The sequence below is a fragment of the Elephas maximus genome, chromosome 12 (genome assembly GCF_024166365.1).
Source record: "Elephas maximus indicus isolate mEleMax1 chromosome 12, mEleMax1 primary haplotype, whole genome shotgun sequence".
Taxonomy (NCBI): Eukaryota; Metazoa; Chordata; class Mammalia; order Proboscidea; family Elephantidae; genus Elephas; species Elephas maximus.
In genome coordinates, this window is record NC_064830.1 from 43030247 (window position 1) to 43050075 (window position 19829).

Sequence of the window (19829 nt, forward strand, 5' to 3'; positions counted from 1 at the left end):
GTTAACTGCTGTTGTCTACCGAGGTTAAACACACACACCCCTGGGGCAGAGCTACCATACCCGAGGAGGAGGGTGCCAGGCCTTTCTGGGCCTGCGCCACTCTCACCTGTAGCAATTCCATCGAACAGGGACAGCACCCGGATGGGCTTCCTCTTCTCAGCTGGGACGGGTGGGTAAACCTTCGGAGGGTCCTAAGCAGTGACACAACAGGCTAGGTCAACACTCTGAGGGTTGTTCTACAGAGCCACACCCTGGGCTGGCCCCAGCCATCAACATGCACCTTCAGGCTTCTAGACCCGCACAACCCTACATCCTGCTCAGAAGCTTCTTTCTCCTCCTCTCCCAGGATCACATGAGCAACTGAAGCTCTTTCAGGAGCAGAGCCTCAGCACAAGTCTGCCCTTGGCTCTAGCTGGTGGGGGGTAAGGAGAATACAAGCCTTGGCCCCAGCACTCACAAATTCCTGGTCGTGGTTGTTGGCGAAGAACATCTGGAGCCGAGAGGGCCAGTCGTCCCGCCGCCGCAACAGCCCGTAGGTGCCCTTGTGCCCACACATGTAGCAGTTCCAGGGGTCTTCCTTAATAGCTGCCTGGGCAGCCCCCGGCCCCACCAAGAGATCCACACACTCCACGCAAAAGCACCTGGAAGGAAGCCCAGTGTAGCAGGGGGACTCTCAGCCCCTGCCCGGGAAGGATGAGGTGAGCTACCCAGAATGAAAGCACTCAGTCCACAGCAGAGCTGGGGGCCCCAGGCAGAGTGCCCCGAAGCCCAAGAAGGGCAGGGACAGGCATGATAGAGTCCTGGTGCCAGCCCAGGATGGGGGGTGGATGCGGTCTGGGCGGGGACCCTCACCTGCAGCAGTTGTTGTTCCCACACATGAGCACCTCACGCCCCCCGCAGCAGATGGTGCAGTAGGACTGATAGCCATCGTCGTCGTACTGGTACGCACACTCCAGGAAGCAGTTCTAGAGAGGAGCGGGGGAACAGGGAGCTCAGGACACAGGGCAGGGCATGAACAGAGCCAGGGGAAGGCAGGCTTTGAACCCTAGCCTGCGGGGCTCTCACTGCAGGACCCTGGCATAGCCTTGGGCATGTGACCCCATCACGCCGTCCTGCCAGGCTCAGGCTCAAACCACAGATCCGGGAAGGGAAACAACACCTCCTGACCCGCTGCAGTGGGCAGAGCCAGACAGGGGCAGAATGGCAGGCCAGGGAGGGAACTGCACCCCATGTTGTCCCCTGCTGCAGTCCCTCCCGGGGCTCCAAGGGCACAGCCAGTCATCAGTCAGCCAGCCTGTCCTCTCCCACCCAGCTCCTTTACACTAGTGCCTGCGACACTGTGAGCCCTGCCCCCAGCCCACATCTGGGGATTAGAATGGGCTTCAGAGAGGGAAAGAATGCTTCAAAGGAAAATAAAGTTAACAGCAGATCAAAACCCAGAACACCAAGGCTCCATTTTATCCCAGGGCTCTCTACTTGGAGAGTAAACCTTCAAGTCAATGTCACACCTACACCAAGCCCACAGAGGCGAGGTGGTGCAGCGGGCTAGGCGCTGAGGGGTGCATTCAACTACAGCTCTGCTGGGTGAGCCCCTACCTTGCAATTTTGGCACATTCCTCCAATGAACAGAGGGTGTTCCAGGGTAACGTTGAGGCTCCCACAAGAGATGCAAATGTCTGAAAAGCAGAGTGTGTGGAGTGGGTATCATGGAGGGACCTCTCAGGCCAAAGCCTAACTCCAGGAGAACCACAAAAGAGGCATGCTGAGAAGCAGCTAAAAAATAAGGCAGAGAGGGGCCAGGGAGAGTGCCCCATGGGGCAGGGGGTGCCACAGCCCCAATCTCAGAAGCTTGTTCATTTCTTAGAGCAGCAATGCCAACGCCCAGGAAGAGGGACAGAAGCACGCCAGTGAGAGCAGGGCTGGCTCTGGGTTACTCTGGAGGCATTCCTGGGGCGGTCCTCAAGTCCTGCTCCCTTGCCCCAAATCCTTCCTGGCCCTGAGAGGGCCCTAGGAATAACACACATCACTAGGCCAAGGAAGACCAAACATGGGAAGCTTTATGACCACTGGATGAGAAAGGGTGAAAACAGGTAAAAGGCCCAAAAGGTCATCTACAGGCAAGTTCAGTCAAATCCAAGAGGGAACTAACCTTCTCTGACTCACTGGGTGTCCCACACCCTAACACTCAGCTGAGGCCAGAGACAGGATGGCAGAAATGTGGGACCAGAAAGATGGGCATGTGTGTGCAGTGGGCTGGCGGTGGAGGGCCATGCAAGACAGATCCCGAGACACTGAGTAACAATGTTGCTGGGATCCTTGTTCCCTATGATTCAAGCCTTCCTAAGTACCTGTCCCACTCGGAGGCAGGCAGCATGCTAGGAGTTAAGTTCTGCCTGTCCTAGGAGCACCAGGTCATTCAAGCCCCAGGTGGGTCAATGCCCAGCTGTCCCGTCACAACTCACCCTCGATGTTCCGGCACTTTTGCCGCACCTCATATACCAGCCGCTCTGTAGAGGGGAGGAAAGCCGAGTATCAGAGGAGGCCGTGAAGGCCACACCCACTCCTGTGAATGCCGGACTCCCCGTGCCACTGTCTCCAGAGCCAGGCCAACTACCTCTTGTGCGTTCATCAATGATCTCCTTGACCTTGGGCTTCTCGGTTGTGCTCTTTCGGGGCTTTTTGGCTGGTGGGGGTGGTGCGTAGGCAGCTGCCTCAGGTTCAACCCACATGTCTGTGTAAACTTCTTTGTAGGGATTCTTCTCCTCTGCATCAGGAGAGCAAGTGACAAGGTCATGGGTACAGGCTGAAAAGGAATCCTAGCTCCCTCCTCCTCTATTCTACCTACAATGGGGTACGGAATGGTCCCCAACTTGTTCCTAGCTCCCAACTCTCTGGTTCCAGCAAGCCAATGGGAGCGGAACGTTCTGGGGTTCCGGAGCGGCACTGTCTCCACCCTGGCCCCAGGAAGAGGGAGACTGCGCCATTACCACTGGGTCCTCCCAGAGGGGCTGGGATGCTGTCCCCAAGCGTGGCTTTCCTAGCCCTGGCCTGGCTCTGCCTGGCTGGCAGAGGTCCCAGAAAGCTGGGCTGGGACTCTGCACTTACCTTCTGGTGGCTCCAGACCCTTGGGGCCAGAGGGCTGGAAGCCCCCAAGTGCCCATTCAATCATCTGTTTGTTCTGCACCTCCACAGCCTTGGCTGTGTCGCTCTCGTCGTTGTCATGGCATGCCGGGAACAGCTTCCCTGCACGGCTGCTGGCCACCTGGAGGGCAACACATTAGGAAGGGGGTGTCAGGACAGGCTGGAGGGCAAACAGTCAGACTCAAGGCTAGGTCTGAGAGAGTAGCAAAGGTGGGCACAGATAAAAGGTGGGAGAAGGTGTAGGGCAGGGGCGGGGGACTTGGGAGGAGAGCATCTGAGGAGGCAGTGTAGGAAGGGTCAGGCAGGTGGGGAGAAAGGGAGTCACCGTCAAAGGGCCTCTCAGGCAGACCCACTGCCCAGGCCTAACCTCTGTGCACCAGCTTCCAGGCCACCTAGTGGTCCTTGTTATCTAAGCTCCTGGGAGGGCACTCACCTGCAGAACTTCGTAAATGGCCTTGCGGTACATGGGCTGCTTGTTGTAGGTGGCCTGGTGGAACGCACTGCAGAAGGAGCTTAGCGGCATCAGCTTCTCAACACACACCTGGAGGGACAACCCAGGGCCCTCGTTTGCTCCTCCTTCCACAGTCACCACACACCCATCTCGTGCCCAGCAGTTATTAGGGGTTGGGAGCTTTAGGACTTAGTCTCTGCCCTTGAGGGAACCAGATGCATCGATAAATAATTACATGATGCAAAACAGGAGTCCAAACTAACTGTAGGGGAGAACCCAAATGGAAATAGGAAAGGAAATTCTGGGGGATGGGCTCCTGGAAGGCAAAAACTCGGCATCCTAGCTCTCTACGCTATGGGTGCAACCTAATTATTGCCAAGACTTCTCCCCTTCATGCACAGACAGGGTGGGGAGCACAGCCCACTTCCACCACCCCAGTGCCAGACTGTGCCCCAGCCAAAACCACAGCCCCTGAGACCAAGGTCTCTTTCACTCAAAGGCAGCCGTCAAACCCCACAACTCACCACCGAGAACTTGCCATCTCCGAACCACATGACCCAACGGGTGCCTTCAGCTGCTCGGCTCCGGCCCGTCATCCACCAAGACACAATGCGGCCTGGCCACCAGGAGAAGCCCCGCAGTTTTCCCCACACGAGCTCCCCAATGCCAAAGCCCCGGCCATCCTGGAGCCCCAGGGAGCAGAAATTATTACATGGTGGTCAGTAGGCCCTGCCACCCCGCCCCCATGGCAACCCCAGCCCTGGGCATCTGAGGGTCAGGACAGCCAGGAGGAAGCTCCATCTGAACGGACCAAGACTGAGCAAAACTGAAGGGATGAAGACGCTTGGGGTCTGGTGCAGAAGGCAGCCAGTGGGAGGTGGAGTAAGGATTTGGCAGTGGAAAGGCCCAAGAGAGAGCTGGACAGGGTACGAACAAGCCAGCCGCTCACCTCGTACTCTGGTTCATCATCAGCTGCTTTGGTGACATTCTTGTCCCCGGCATCAGCCCCCACAGGTTCAGGTGTGGTGGCCACAGTAGGGGATGCGGGGTCAGTGGGCTGCTGCACAGCAGGAGGGCTGGCCTCCTCCACCTTCTGAGAGTCCCCGGATCCCTGGTTTTCTTCTACAGCATTCATTACTGCAATTACCTTGGCTTTCTTCTCGGCCTGGGGAGACAAGGAACAAGAGTTACCTTGACCTCTCCAGGAATTAGCAAGGCCACCTGATATTGTGAGGAGGGGACGTTCTTCTCAGTCTGTTTGTGGGAACGGTGATGGAAGGTAAAGAGCTGGAGAGCAGAGTCCTACCCTCATTAACCCAACTGGCTTGCCCACAGGAACTATAAGATTTGATGTTGAGCAGTGAACTCAGATCAGTAGGCTCAATTCTAGCCTTCCCTTCTGCCTCTTAGGAAATCTCCCTCCCTGGTCTGATCCTCCTCTACCTCACCAGCTGTCCCCCTTCTGCAATGGCAAGGTTAATTCTATTCAGCCATTCATTGTTTAGGCACAGATCTTGACACCGACCTCTCCTATCTGACTTCCCAATCAATAATTGGATCCTCCCTTCTCCACAATTTTCCTGGGCAATCAGCCGCTTCGACTCTCGGCTTCCAGACCACAATTCCAGTTTTGTAATGTCTACTGATGATGAAACTCACAGCACTGGGTTTAAAGAGCATGTCTCCTTTCCCATCTGCTCAAACACTATAGATAGCTCCATAAGAGCCCGCCTGTTCAGACACCATTCTAGAGTTCTCATGGATTACAGCCAATGTACATTCTGTTTCTTTCTATGTGCACCTTTTAGATCCATACACAATTATTTATGAAAGGATCCCTGAGGGCACAACAGTTAATCGCTCGCTAACTGAAAGGTAGGCGGTTCAAACCCACCCAGCGGCTCCTCAGATGAAAGACCTGGCAATCTGCTCCCCTAACGATAAAAGCCTAGAAAACTCTGTAGGATAGTTCTACTCTGTAACATGAGGTCACTATGAGTTCAAACAATTTGACGGCGCCCAACAACAACATCCTCTCTGCCATCCCACCAACAATAATCCAAACCCTAGTTATTCTCCCAATTGGAAAGACTGCCCTTTCACCACATCTCGCTCCCCTTTCAGGCACCGGTCTGTATACCCATTCCTTTCAAAATCTGCTCCAGGATCTCTGTCACCCTACAAAGAATGAAAGCCTTGATATTTAGCTCTGAGAACCATCCAGCCTAATCTCACCCCACTTACTGAATCTACGACACATAGCCCTCCAATTTTAAGAGTTTCCACCATGCCAGGTTCAGAGAAAGAAAATCCCATCTTCAACACGAAGCTTTCCCCAAGAGCATCAAGGAGTGAATACAAAGCTATCCCCTAGGTTTAAAAAACAGAATATGAGAAAGTAACTTGGGCCTTTCCTCAACTGCTGCTAAAGTGCTTGGTCCTTCTGAGGAAGCTCAGGCCACGCTGGGGTGAGGCCCTCACTTCATCGGGCGAGTAGCACTGCCGGGCAGTCACCAGCCCAGCACTTGCCAGCACCATGGCCTCCGTTTCCAAGCTCACCTGCATCTACTCAGCCCTCAACCTGGTGACAGTCATGGAGGAGGAGATCAATGCTCTTATCACAGCAGCCAGCTTTAACTGTTGAGTCTTTCTGGCCTGGCTTGTTTGCAAAGGCCCTGGCTAACGTCATCACGGGAGCCTCACAGGCAATGTAGGGCTGGCGGACCTGGGCCCTCCACTACTGCTGCCCCAGCTGAGGAGAAAGTAGAAGCAAAGAAAAGAATCTGAGGCATCCAATGATGACATGGACTTCGGTCTTTTTGACTAAATCCCTTTTGTATCACATTCAAATAAAAACTGAACTATTAAAAAAAAAAAAAGAAGGCAATATAAGAGTATAAGAGGGAATTCTAAACTAGTCAGAGCATTTACATACCTGTCTTAGCCCGGCAGCTAGTCAGGAGCAGACATTCCCATTGCCGCAGAGTCGACTCCGACTCACAGTGACCCTATAGGACACAGTACAACTGCCCCATAGGGTTTCAAAGGCTGTAATCTTTACGGATGCAGACTGCCACATCTTTCTCCTGTGGAGCAGCTGTGGGTTTGAATCGACCTTTTGGTTAGCAGCCAAGCACGTTAACCACTGTGCCACCAGGGCTCCCTTTAGGAGTAGACAGTTTTTTTTTTTTAGTTTCTCCAACGTAAAATGGTGCTTGAACTAAAGGATTTCTGGTAACCTTTTCTGACCTGTTTAGGAATGTGATGTATCACGGATTCCAAGGACTTTTCCAAAGCCTGTCATTCGGCTCCCAGATCCAAGGGTCCCAAATTAAGTATTATAATATCCAGGAGCCCTGGCAGTGCACTGGTTAAACACTTGGCTGTTAACTGAAGGGTCAGTAGCTCAAACCCACCAGCTGCTCTACAGAGAAAGATGTGGCAGTCTGCTTCCATAAAGGTTACAGCCTTGGAAACTATGCGGCAGCTCTACTCTATCCTATAAAGTCGCTATGGGTTGGAAGCAATTCAACGGCAACGAGTTTGGTTTTAGTTTTTATTATATTATCCAATCAGTATAATGTCTTGTAGATTCATTCATTTTATTTCGTCCAATCTTAAGTCTTTGCCTCCTGGCCACAGACGAAAGCCGTTTCTTGTGGTGATTCCTCAGACACTGAGGATGGGAGTCCTAGTTCTTTCTCTGACTCAACAAATTCTAAAATGGGATAATGCATCCTTTGCCCCCAGCCCACCAACAGCTGGGAAAGTACGCCTGGTGGGTCCCGGGGGTGGAAGACTGAGAGCAATTGCTCCTCCCTCCCTCTTCCCACTCTCACCTGGCCAGGGCTTTGCCTTCCCTGTCCTACTCTCAGCTATCTATCACCTCCTCCCACCAGAAGGTGTACCAGAGCATGGACTCAATCCTCCGGGAGGGGGGTTTTCTTCTCCTCCAAGCCGCCCCCTTTCCTGGGCTCATCAGCTGCAGCAGCTACCACCCCAGCACGAGTCACTACTCTCAAATCAACGCCTCGCCTGGCTGTCTGCTGCCTTCCTTCCCCCATGCCTCCTCAAACCTCAGTCATGGGCCGCTGATCCAACTCAGACCAGGGTGTTGCCTTGATGACCCAAAGGCCCTGTTCCCAGGGGTGACGAGACCCCTCAGTCAGCACAGAGTATGCAGGTGGCAGAGGGCAGGAAGGAAAAAGGGGTCTTCCACAGCAAGTAGCAGTGGGTGGGCTCCTCTGCAGGCTCCCTAGGTCTAGGAGTCGTGCCTGACACAGCCCCCCCTACTCCCCCACAGCCCCTTTGTCTCTTCTCAACCCCTCCACGGTGAGTTCCTGAACATTACTCTTCCCCCACAACTTCCCCCAGCTTGTCAGATGCTGCTGCTGATAGCTGTTAAGCACTCTCAACCCACTAGGTGCAGGAGAACACGCACCCAGCATGGTTTGGGCTGGCGGAGGAGGAAGGGGAAAGAAGGGGGTGGGGAGCAGCGGGAGGCAGGAGGGAAAGAGACAGTGGCTGTGTGGGGGAGGGGCTCATTAGAATACTCTGCCTTGGGCAGTTCGGGGAATGCATCCTTGACTCCATCCATTTTCACCCCAACCCTCCTCCCTAGGCAAACAATAGGGCAGAAGGGTTAACTCTAGGGTCCTCACATTTTGGCTAAAGGCTCCGGTCCCCAGTTTAGGAGGTCACGCAGCTTCGGGCCTTTTACCTTGGACCCGCTTCCCAACCCCTGAGAGGGCGTCAGAGATTGGGCAGGAGTAGGAGGAGACCCTACACCACCCCACTACACTGGGCTCCAGGAAGAGGCTGCATCTGGAGTTTGCCCAGTCTGGGAAAGCCACTGGGAACAGCCACTCTCCCCTGTGGCTGGACCTACCCGCTCAACTACACGCCTGCACCCCATCCAATTCCTTCTGCTCAGACTGCTGTCCCACCTCCACCTCCCTCTGCGACGGGGCCCACTTCCCGTTCCAAAGGTCAGAAGCCTGAGCACCACTGCCCCCAGCCCCACATAGACCCCCCACACTGGGGCTTTCAGTCCAGAACTATCCTGGGCTGGCATCAGTCAGCCCCCCAGCACCCACTGATGTGAGGGTACCGCTGCTCCCCCAGCCCCTTCTGACTGCCTGCCCGGTGGCTCCTAGGAAAACGCAAGAGAGGAAGCTATCCATCTCAAGAGGCTGCTGGGTTGGCACAGCCCTGTGGACAGCGTGGCCCACCAGCCAGGAACACAGGTCAACAAGAAAATGCCAACAACCCATCTGCCCGCCAGCCCAACAAAAACGCTGCTCCCAAACCAACTTCTGGTCTACCAGCTCCACTCTGCCCAGGGCTGCTGCTCCCCCAAGCCTTCATTTACCACTGCCCCAGGCTCACACGCCTGGGTCTCCTCTTCCTGAACCCCTAAAACGCCAGGTTCCACTTGAGCCCAGTGAGGAGTGGGGCCTCAGGGCTCCTGAGAAGTGAGTACGTGGGACAGCACTAACTCAGCATCTCCCAAACTCAGCCCAGGCAGAAACCCCAGCTCCTGCGGCCCAGGGACGCATACTTCACTCTTTTCAAACCCAGAGGGCTACAGCCAGCCCAGAGAACCTCCCACCGGCCCTCGCCGCCTCCCCCGCCCCCAGTCTCCCCAGGGCTCAGTCCAGGAACCTACCCATAAGGCCAGGTGCAGCCCCTCTGTGGTCCTGCTCAGGTGTGAGCCCTGGCCCTGAAGCTCTGTAAGTAGCTGCCCGTCTGGGGGGAGGGGAAGGGGGCGATGGGGCTGGGGGCGGAGGGGGCCAGAGAGAGGGGGAGGGGGGAGGTGGGGGGGAGGGATTGAACATTTTCTTTGTCTAGAACTCCAGGTCACGTGGGCCCCGCTGGAGTGCCTGGTTGGCTGCGAGAGGGCCGGGGGAGGGGGCCGGCTCTCAGACGCTGGCAGTGGGCCAGCCCCTCTCCTCCGGTCCGAGGGGGCGCGGGCCGGCGCTGGGGCCTGGGGGCGAGGCTGGGCCTCCGCCCGTTCCCAGGGCCCCGCCCCTGCCAGGCTGGAGGGAGCGCCCACCCCTCCTCCCGGGAAAGGCGCCTTCCCTTCCCCCTTCTCCCCAACTCTGGAAGAGATTAGCGCGGAGCTGGGGGGCGAGGCTGGTAGTTTGCGGGGAGCCGAGGAAGGGGCTGCTCCCTAGCCGCGGAGGTAAACTGGGAGCCCTAAGAGAACCAGCAGCCCCGGGCAAAAGAAAATGGGCGTGTCCCGACGGTCTGGGAGAGCCAGGAGAAAGTTGTTAAAAGTGAGTCTCCAGGAAGCACAACCCAAAAAGGGCTTACAGATGAGAGAAGAGACCAAGGAAGCTGTAGGAAAACTCAATGCGGAAATGGCCAGAAGGCGCCGGCACAGAAGTTGGGAGAGCTCCAGAAGAACTGTTGGAGGAGGAGGCCTCTCCTCTTCACACCACAGGTGGATAGAAAGGGGGGACCTTAAAATGGATGGCTCGAGGAGTTGAGGGTTTGGAAACGTCTTCCTGGCAAGTCTCGGGATCCCCTGGGTCACTCTGGGTCGTCTTTGGATTTCTCCTTTTTCCTGTTTGCAGGGCTGGGAGAGTGGGGGCGCTAGTGCAAAAGTACAGCAATTCTTTCATTCCCAGGAACAAATATCTAAGGCTCAAGAAAACCACATTACTTTTTCCTGGAGCCTCTAGGTGCAGCCTCAGCCATTTCTAGCTCCCTCCTCCTTGCAGCGGCACCTCCCCACCCCCAAAACACACACACACACACACACACACACACACCCTCCACTCCCCACCTCCAACACACACACACCCCCTTCACTCCCCACCTCCAACACACACACACCCCCTTCACTCCCCACCAACACACAGACACACACACACCCTCCACTCACTGGTCTACACTTGGTTGGTTGTAGCATCAGATAAAGAAGAATGTGTAGGCTTGCCCTCAAGGAGTTGAGGGATTCAAGAAGACTTTAAAAGATATGAAAAGATAATTGACCCTTTAGCTCAGTAAAGAAGTCACTCCTGAGGTTCACCCTTCAGCCAAAGATTAGACAGGCCCATAAAACAAAACAAGACTAAAGGGGCACACCAGCCCAGGGGCAAGGACTAGAAGTCAGGAGGGGACAGCAAAGCTGGTAATAGGGAACCCAAGGGCGAGAAGGGAAGAGTGCTAACATGTCAAGCATGGGGTTGGTAACCAATGTCACAAAACAACATGTGTACTAATTGTTTAATGAGAGGCTAGTTCTGTAAACCATCCAAAGTACAATTAAAAAAGGGGGGGAGAAGATAATTGGAAAACAAACATGGAAGGATAACAAATACTAAGCAGAACGGGCAGACAACCAAGATGGGGGATATGAACGATAACTGTGGTTAGGAAGGTCATTGTGGCGCAGAGCTTGGGCCTGGAGGATGAACTGAATCTGGAACGAGGTCACATGGGTAGGATAATGTAAGATAGGTTAGGCTGAGGAAGGAGGAAACCCCTTGCTTCCCCCTCCCCCCAATACAGCTAAAGCTATGGGGCACAGACTGAATAATGGGAAGAAGTCAGGTGTGTCAGTGAAGAATAGCTTCAGGTTTTCTGACTAGATAAATGGGTATTTAGAAAGATTTGCCTGGTTTCAGTTGGTAAGAATTGGAAGAGCTCCCAGTAGTAGAGGGCTGTTTGGTTAGTGGCGCTTGACAGAAGACCTGGATTTAGGTTCTAAATCCACCATGGTGACCTTGAACAAGCCACTTAACCTCAGGAAATATGTTTTCTCATCTGCAAAACAAGAGTGATGACATCTGCCCTCACAGGCCCTGGAAAACCAGCATCTCTTAAGGTGCCCGCCTCCCAGCCATATTCAGCTGGGACATACCAGCTGGAACAGGTGCTGGTTTAATGAAGCTAAGACACTGGTCACAATGTCGTGAAGAGAACCCACCATCCCTTCTGGAGACCATCAGAGCAAGCAAGCCTTAAAGAGGGAGGAGGGCTCTAAGTCAGAGAGCCTTCTCCAAGTCATACTTGGGGGGTTCAAAGTTTTCCCCAGTATCCATATATCAAGGAAAACGAGCCATTCCAAAAAACACAAACACTGTTCAGCTCCAATCCATTTTTCAACCCATCAAGTAACTGCTTTGTATAATTTTCCAGGTGATCCCCAAGCAGAGATGAAAAGCTCTGAATTTTACACTAACTCTTACCTGTGCCCAACCCTTAAGGAATGTAATAATGACCTGCTTAGCCTTCTCTCACTGATACCTCTCAGCATCAGTGGGCCACTGTGACCCCTCCATACCTCACCCCAGGCCTCCTCAAAATGAAGTTTCTGATTATGGCTTAGCAGCAGTTTTCAAACACTCTCATCTCTGACATCTTTTCCATTAAACATGGCTAAACACTTTAAACTCTACACTGTGTTTTAGGACTTCTTCAGATAGTGAAGATGCCTTAGCATATTAAAAAAAACCAGGACTTATCAGGAACTGACCATGGTCACTTCACCTTCTCTTGGCCCACTTATAAGGTAGCGTATCCCCGCCAGCTGTCAAACATCTTTATTCTCATCCTTTAAAATGAAGATCGAATCTTAATTCTTCCATACAACTTCCCAACTTAAACGGAAGCCCAGACTCAAAGGTGACCCCACAAACCCAGGGCGCCTGCCTTCACCACTAGCTATACAGACAGGAAGCGTTATCCTTTTATATATGAGAGTCACTTAAGAGACTTGTGTCCTTTGTGGTCAGTGAACAGATTCCAACACAAAAGAGACTCCAAGATCTAAGACAGGTGATTTTAGTAGTAAAAAGGTCAGGCAGAAACCAGGGTAGCCTTCGAGGACCCTCAGGTGACAAATTCTTAAAATTAACCCTCCTGGGTAGTTTCTAGGAGAGGTCTTCTGATTGAGATAAAGATAGTCAACCTACAATGTTGAAATTGACTCATTATGCAAAACACGAGTGATGACACCTGCCCTCCCAGGCCCCAGAACTCCAGCATCTCTTGAGGACAATGAGGTAACTTCCCAGGCACCTGAGGAGTCATGTAAAATGAGCCACGTTGTTGGGAACGTTATAGAAGCATGTTGAAAGGAGGAACACGTGGATGAAAAGAAGTTATGTTGCATGTAAAGAGCCTAAAAAGAGTGTTGGAGAGGAAGTACCCAGCATGGTCCAAAAGAGAGTGTGACTTGAATGGCTGACACACTTCCTGTTTGGCAGGCCATTAGCAGTGATCCAGTAGGCCACCAAAGCCTGATGAAAATACCTCCTAAAGACACCTGACCCTGATTCTATATTCATCCAACAAACTTCTAAAAAATTCAGTTCTCCAGACGCAGTAGCCACATTCCAAGTGTTCAATGGCTACATGTGGCTAGGGGCTACTGAACTGGATGGCACAGATTACACAGCATCTCCATCATCGAAAATTCTGTTGGACAGACTTCTGCGGACTCCGGCCCTCACCCTTACCACCGCCCACTGTAAAATCACTGTCCCTCCATCATACTCCCATAGCACTTTGTAATCCATTCTTCGCACCTGCCAATCTCTGCCTTGTACTAAGCTATGAGTCGGAATCGACGGCATCGGGTTTGGTTTTTCGTTAAATGTGATTGTGTACTCATCTTTCTCCTCCACAGGGTTATAAATTCCTAGAGAGCAGGGATTGGGTTTTATTCTTTCATATGGAAGCAGTGCAGACCATGGTACCTTGCACATAATAGAGCATACAATGTTTGCTGAACTGAATTTAACATGGGCTCAGGAGCCTCATCCGAAATCCACTGTCCAAGTTCTAGGCTGGGGTACACTTTCCGTAGCTCAATTCTAATCGTCGCTGAAAGGTCCAAGCCTAGGGCTCCCAAAAGAGGCCACGAAGCTTTGTTTTCCTATTCCCCTTCAAACCGTATGGAGGTTGCAAGTAAATGACCAGCACCAGGCTGCTGGCAGCAAAGCTAAAAATAGCCACAGAGCCAACAGCATGGAGTTAGCAGGACTTGTTGCTAGGGAGACCAGTCACAGAGAGAGCAACTAAGCAGAGAGAAAGTGTCAGACAGGCACCAGAGACCAGAGGCCATGTTGCGGGGGAGACTCTACGTTGACACAAGTCCGAGGCACCTACCTAGAGATGTTCTGCCCTCTGGCAGCTCCTGAATAATGCCCTAAGTGGGGCAAACGTCCCCCCTTCCCCTCAGTAACCCATCTCCATGGAAACCACCATTACTGGGGTGAAGTACCGGCCCCTGGAAAGGAGGCCTCAGCCTAGAGCTAGTTGTTATGGCAACATCGCCCCCCCCCCTTTTCCCATCACTCTCTCTCTCCTGGCTTCTGTGGGAGAAAAGTGGGGGCCTGGTCTTGGCTTTGCCAGCATGACCAGGAAACATCCTCTTTCTGACAAGACTAACCTGCAAGGGGTCTTCAGAAACTCTCAGCAACTCTGAAAGGCCAGTCAGTCCTCAGCATAGGGTAGGGGGCCTTTTCTTTCCCTGAGGACCTTACAAATCATGTTGCTGGGAAGATCCCAAACTCAGAGTTAGTTGCATCAGGATTACTGATGGAGGTTTTTAAAAATACCGTTTCTTGGGCCCTACCCATGTATATCAGCAGGTTTGGATAGGGCCTAGTGATCTACTTTTAAAAACCTTCCTATCTAGGTGATTCTGAAGGAGTCCCTGGATGGTGCAAATGGTTAAGCGAAAGGTTGGCAGTTCAAGCCCACCCAAAGGCACATGGGAAGAGAGGCCTGGTAATCTGCTTCTGAAAAGTCACAGCCTTGAAAACCCTATGGAACAGTTCCACATTACACACACGGGGTCACCATGAGTTGGAATCAACTCAATGGCAACTAACAGCAACAGGTGATTCTGAAACCAGCCAGGTGTAGAAACTACTAATGGCCCTGGCTGCCCCTGTTACAAAAGAGGAAACTGAGGTCCAGAGATGACTGAGCCCACCCCAAGGGTCAGTGCCCCTAACTGAAGAGGGAGTGACCTGGCAAGGGAAGGGGGCAGGTAGAAGGAAGCACGTGCCCTGTGGTGAGCTGCCTCAGCTCCCGGGCCTTTCCCTCCTGCTCCCCTCTCAAGCCAGGACCTGCCGGCCTGTAATTTAAATCACCTGGATTGTGATTTAAAACCAAACTGCTCAACAAGTTGTCCCCTGTGGCAGAAATCACAAATGGCTCTCAGAGGATGGTAGTGGGGCTAGGGAGTCTGGTTCCCAGACAGCTTGCAGTATCTTGGTAGCCCAGGCAGATGAGCTGGGGCCCCAAAGAGAAAGCCATCTTCCTCCTAAAGAGAACTCAAAGTGTCACCATAGCAACTGCAGTGTGTTGGCCTGGCTGGGCTCTATGCCATCACCCCAAACCTGGGCCCTGCAGCAGGATCTCTTCCCTGGGCCCCAGGACAGAGCAGCATTTGAGCAAATGCATGGGGCAGGACACTCCATCCCCCATGGCCAGTGCAGTTTTAGAGCCCGGGGCTGTGCCTGGAGCTGACCTCTGAGGCTGCTGGGACATACCTGAGGATCTGTTGAGTCCTGAGCACCTACAATAGCTGGGCCTGGGGGAGGACACTGGAGGTGGAAGAGATGGGTGCCCACCCTTCTGTTACTCACAGCCTAATTATGTACCCAAGACCCACCACAATGAAGCCACAGCCCTCATTCAAGACAGCGTGCAATTAGATGGTAAATGATGCGGTACAGATGCTCCCTACAAGTGCTGAGGGAAATCAGAGGCAGCCGAAATCAGTAAAGGCAGGAACACTCACGGAAAGCTGCGAGGATGAGAGGGGCGAACTAGAAATGAGCACAGCCTCCCAGGTGTCTCAGACAGGAACGGCCAGCTCTTTGGGAGCATCTGCAATTGCATTCGTTCCCTGGCAGGTGGCATGAGAAGCAGAAGCACGGGTGTATGCATGTGTGACGTTTTGCTGTACCAACACACGCATTCGGATAAATGCCTCTGAATACTGAACTTCTGATCCAGTGAGCAAAATGCACGGTGGGGAATCTGCCTGCTTGAAATCCTTACCACGGAGGGTCCTTCCCTTTGTACTGATCGCCTCCCTTCTCCATCTTTCCTGGCCTCTATCCCAAGCAGCCCCAAGTCCTCCTTGGCTCCCTCATTCTCTCTACTTCCCTAATGGTCTAGGCTTGCAAGCCCCAATTCCCCAGACCTGCTATTAAGCTTTGGTAGCCACAGCTGCTACCTCCGTCCTGGGTGCTCCCATTTGCCTTCTCTTTCCCCTACAGCTCCAAAGGCTTCTCCACAAACCCAGCTCTCCCCTCCTGATTCTTTCATCCCCTCAGCAGGGACCGCTGGGTCTGCACAGCTCCACTTGTGATTTGTCCTGTGCCGGCCTGGGCAGGGAACAGAGGTGGGACCTCGCTCAGCCCTCCCGCCCTGTCCCCAGGAAAGTCCAGCAGAAGGAACAGGGGAGTCAAGTCTTAATCGCTTCACTGAGTAGGCTATTACCACTTATGACAAGACCTTAAATAAGCACCTAGCTTCTCTTGGGTTCTTGGTTTCCTAACCTGTCAGATGGGACCACAGATATCTGCTGAACGTAACAGAGAAGATTAAAGAAAGTTAGGTGGGCTAAGGGGAGTGCTGTAGGTTTAAGACGGGGTTCTCACAGGTGTTGGAGTCCCTGGATGGTGCAACACCCTCAGCTGCTAACTAATAGGTTAGAGGTTCAAATCTATCCAGAGCACCTTGGAAGAAAGGCCTGGTGATCTGCTTCTGAAAAATCAGCCACTGAAAACCCTGTGGAGGACAGTCCTACTCTGACACACAGAATCAACTTTAGAGCAGCGGGTTAAGATTTGAAAGTTGGAAGGAACGTGATGACAAGCTTGATTTAGGATGTGTGGATGGTGTCCCTTTGCTTTAGAGCCTGGGCCCCGTACAGAAAAGGAACCAGGTAAACCTCACAAGCCTGGGCTGTTTTCCCCACCCCTCTCACCCCTCTCCCACTCTAGGGGTCAAAGGGTGGGGCCTAAGGTACCATCATTCAGATTCAGGCATTCGGACCCTCTCACGTTTCGGGGTCCAAAAAGAAGACCCCAGGAGGAGCCCAGCTGAGGAGCAAGGCAGTAAATTGTTGCTGAAAACAGCAGAAAGCCTACATCTCCACCATCCCAAAGGAAACATCGAATTCTAGTCCTTTCCGGTTTCCCGGGCACAAAAAAAACTTAATGCTATCAAGTCGATTCCAACTCATAGAGACCTTATAGGACAGAGCAGAACTGCCCCATAAGGTTTCCAAGGAGCGGCTGGTGGATTCAAACTACTGACCTTTTGGTTAGCAGCGGAAGCTCTTAACTACTGCACCACCAGGTCTGGAAAATGTTCCCTAGCTCTGCCAGCCTGAGAGCTTGTAATTCTTCTTCAGCCCTTTATTTAAGAATCCACTCGACAGCAACGGGTTTTTGGTTTTGGTAATGTCCCCTTCATGTAGGTCACAGAGTCTCAACCCAGCCTTCCTCTAGAATCACCTGAAGAGCTTTAAAAGCAATGTGCGTCAAGGCCCATTGCTAAGATCCAGGTGTAACTGATCCAAGTAGGGGGCCTGGGTCATGCAAATGCTTGGCTACTAACTGAAAGGTTGAAGGTTGGAGCCCACCCAGGGTGCCTCAGAAGAAAGGCCTGTTGATTTACTTCTGAAAAATCGGCCACTGAAATCCCTATGGAGCACAGCTCTACTCTGTCACACGTAGAGTCTCCATGAGTCCAGTTGGATTCGACTTGCCTGCACCTGGTTTGGTATTTTTTTTGGTTAAGTCCAGGCAGTGGTGTTAAAAAAAAAAAAAAAAATCCCAAGTGATTCTAATGTACAGTGAGAACCACTGATGTCAATGATATCTGTTAATTTATCAATCTTTTTGGGAATCTCCCCTGCAACAGACTTGGTCTACTTCTAATCACCCAGAGCTTGGTGCTTCTCAAACTTTCGTAAACCCCAGAATCACCTGGGCAACTAACTAAAAAAAAAAAAAATTCAGGGGAAAAACCCCCAGAATTATCAGGTACACGCCCAGAGATTCTGCTTCAATAGTTCAGAATGGGGCCTGGGAGTATACATTTTTAGCACATTCTCCCAGTGATTCTGATGGGGTAATACACGAACCCACCCTTCAAGAAACGCTGAGTTCTAACAGCATCTCTGGTATGTATAAAGGAAGTTCTACTCAATTGTTTGTGTGTTTTGCCCCACAAAGCTGCCTTCCAAACAACATCTAGATTCAAATATACAGGAGACTGAGCTGTTTTATTCCTATTTTTGTTTAATCTACCTGAGCTGGATGTGAAAATAAAAATACTTACACTGCCCACCATGCACTGACTAAAGAGGATTAGGGGAGACTGATGGGGCATCTGTTACTGAAGAATGGGCAAGTCAGGAAAATGGTAAAATACACACATGCACACACACACACACACACACACACACACCAAGCATGCAGCTGGCTTGGTTGGTTGTTGTGTGCTGTTGAGTCGATTCCAACTCATAGCAACCCCATGTGACAGAGTAGGACTGCCCCACTGGGTTTTCTTGGCTGTAATCTTTACAGAAGACCCAGTGCATCCAGGCCTTTCTCCTGTGGGTCTGCTGAGTAGGTTCAAACCACCAACCTTCTGGTTAGGAGCAGAACACTTAACCACTGTGCCACCAGGACTCCTTAGTTGGCATGGGAGAGGGTGCAAATTGAGAGGTGAAGGACGAGGGACAGTCACGAGGACTTGAAGGGAGTTACAAAGGGCTCTGCAGACAGGTGAGGGGGGGCTTTGGTGGTCTTCTAACTGGTTCAGGAAATCTTTCCCACTTTGACCCCAGTGACAGCTGCTCCCAGAAGCCCCCATGTGCCTGTCCCACACTATCCTGGTCTTCTCGTCCAGTCCTTAATGCAGGGTTGCTCTGCGCTTCCAGCCTTAGGCCTCTTCTCTTCCTGCCATCTTGTTCTCTGCTGCCTACTAGACCTCTCCCCATGGATGGGCACCTACTGGTGTCTCAAAAGCAGTGTGTCCAAAACCTAACTCAAAAGTCCACCCTCTCCTAAGAATATCTTCGTGACCTTGGGGTAGGCAGAGATTTCTTGGCGATAACGCACACACACAAACACTAATAAAAGAAAACACTGATAAGTTGGACTTTATTAAGATTAAAAGCTCCTGCTCATGAAATACATTCTTACGAAAATGAAAGTTCACCCCCCTCCTTCCTGCCCCAAACCTGCTTTTCCTTCAGGATTCCCTATCTCAGATAATAACCCCCCTCCCCTCAAACTTCAAAGGCAGCTTTCTCCTTTGCCTCCAGACCCTAGCAAGCAATTGCCTCTCGTTACCTTGACTGTCCATCAAAGCCAAATGTAATGCCCTCCTAACTGGCCATGCTTCCAAACCTTCCCTCCCTGGGCCCCCTCACAAAGCCACCTGTGTTACCTTTCTAAAATACAAGTCCGCTTCTCACACCTCTGCTCCCTACTGCAGAACGAAGCCTCATTTCTCACTATGGTAGAAAGGCCTTGACAATCTAACCATCCTCCTTTCTAGTTTTATCACTCTTTATAAATCTTCCCCAAACCTCATGCCCTACTTACCAGATCTTTTTGCTGTTCCCTGAACAACCCAGAAGCACCATGACTCCTCTTTGCTTTCAGTGGTTTCTTTCTCTGCAACACCATGCCTTCTCCTTTCTACCTATTAGAGGACACCTCCTCCAGGAAGTCTTCCTGAGTCCCCCAGGAGAGATTCTCTTGTCCTCACTAGTGCTCTCGACATGTGGTATCACGAGCACAGGGCAAGCCCCACACTCTGCCTGACACTGAGGCTAGTTATGAACATCCCTGCCTCCTCCATGAGGCAGTGGGTGCTCAGGGACAGAACTGTGTCCCGTTTGTCTCCAGCACTACTAGCACAGGTCATGTATTTAGCAAGTACTGAATTAAGGTCCATTAACTCGAATTTAACTGTCCTCCTAACGAGTGGGAGTCCAGCAAACCATCCCATATCTGAACATCCGTGGGGCCTCCCTGACAAGCGATCTGGTCTTAAAAGCAGGGAGAACATTATCCATTCTGTCTTCTCTTTTTTCAGCCCCATAGAAAGTGCTGTGGAACGCTTCCAAAAGTTGAACTCAATTTGCAAGAAATATTCTTGAGGAACCCTAGACTACAAACTCCTAGAGGACAGAGGACTGTATCTGTTCAACTCTGAACACCACCTGCATTAGGAGCCA

At 52.1% G+C, this 19829-nt stretch overlaps 1 protein-coding gene across 17 annotated transcripts in view; it reads right to left on the minus strand.

Moving 5' to 3' along the window:
• DNMT3A (DNA methyltransferase 3 alpha) overlaps positions 1-19829 on the minus strand; it is a 130035-nt gene that overhangs the window by 19993 nt on the left and 90213 nt on the right. For 15 of the 17 annotated variants that reach the window (XM_049902559.1, XM_049902566.1, XM_049902565.1 and 12 more), the window contains 10 exons: positions 4542-4757; positions 4117-4275; positions 3575-3682; positions 3106-3262; positions 2615-2764; positions 2463-2507; positions 1597-1676; positions 853-965; positions 458-641; positions 107-191 (listed from right to left, as the gene is read on the minus strand). In XM_049902559.1, the coding sequence (XP_049758516.1) occupies positions 107-191; positions 458-641; positions 853-965; positions 1597-1676; positions 2463-2507; positions 2615-2764; positions 3106-3262; positions 3575-3682; positions 4117-4275; positions 4542-4757 (1297 nt within the window). Of the gene's footprint in view, positions 1-106; positions 192-457; positions 642-852; positions 966-1596; positions 1677-2462; positions 2508-2614; positions 2765-3105; positions 3263-3574; positions 3683-4116; positions 4276-4541; positions 4758-6151; positions 7878-9260; positions 9334-19829 lie in introns of those variants that run through there. The other 2 variants (XM_049902572.1, XM_049902571.1) reach the window with 2 other exon arrangements.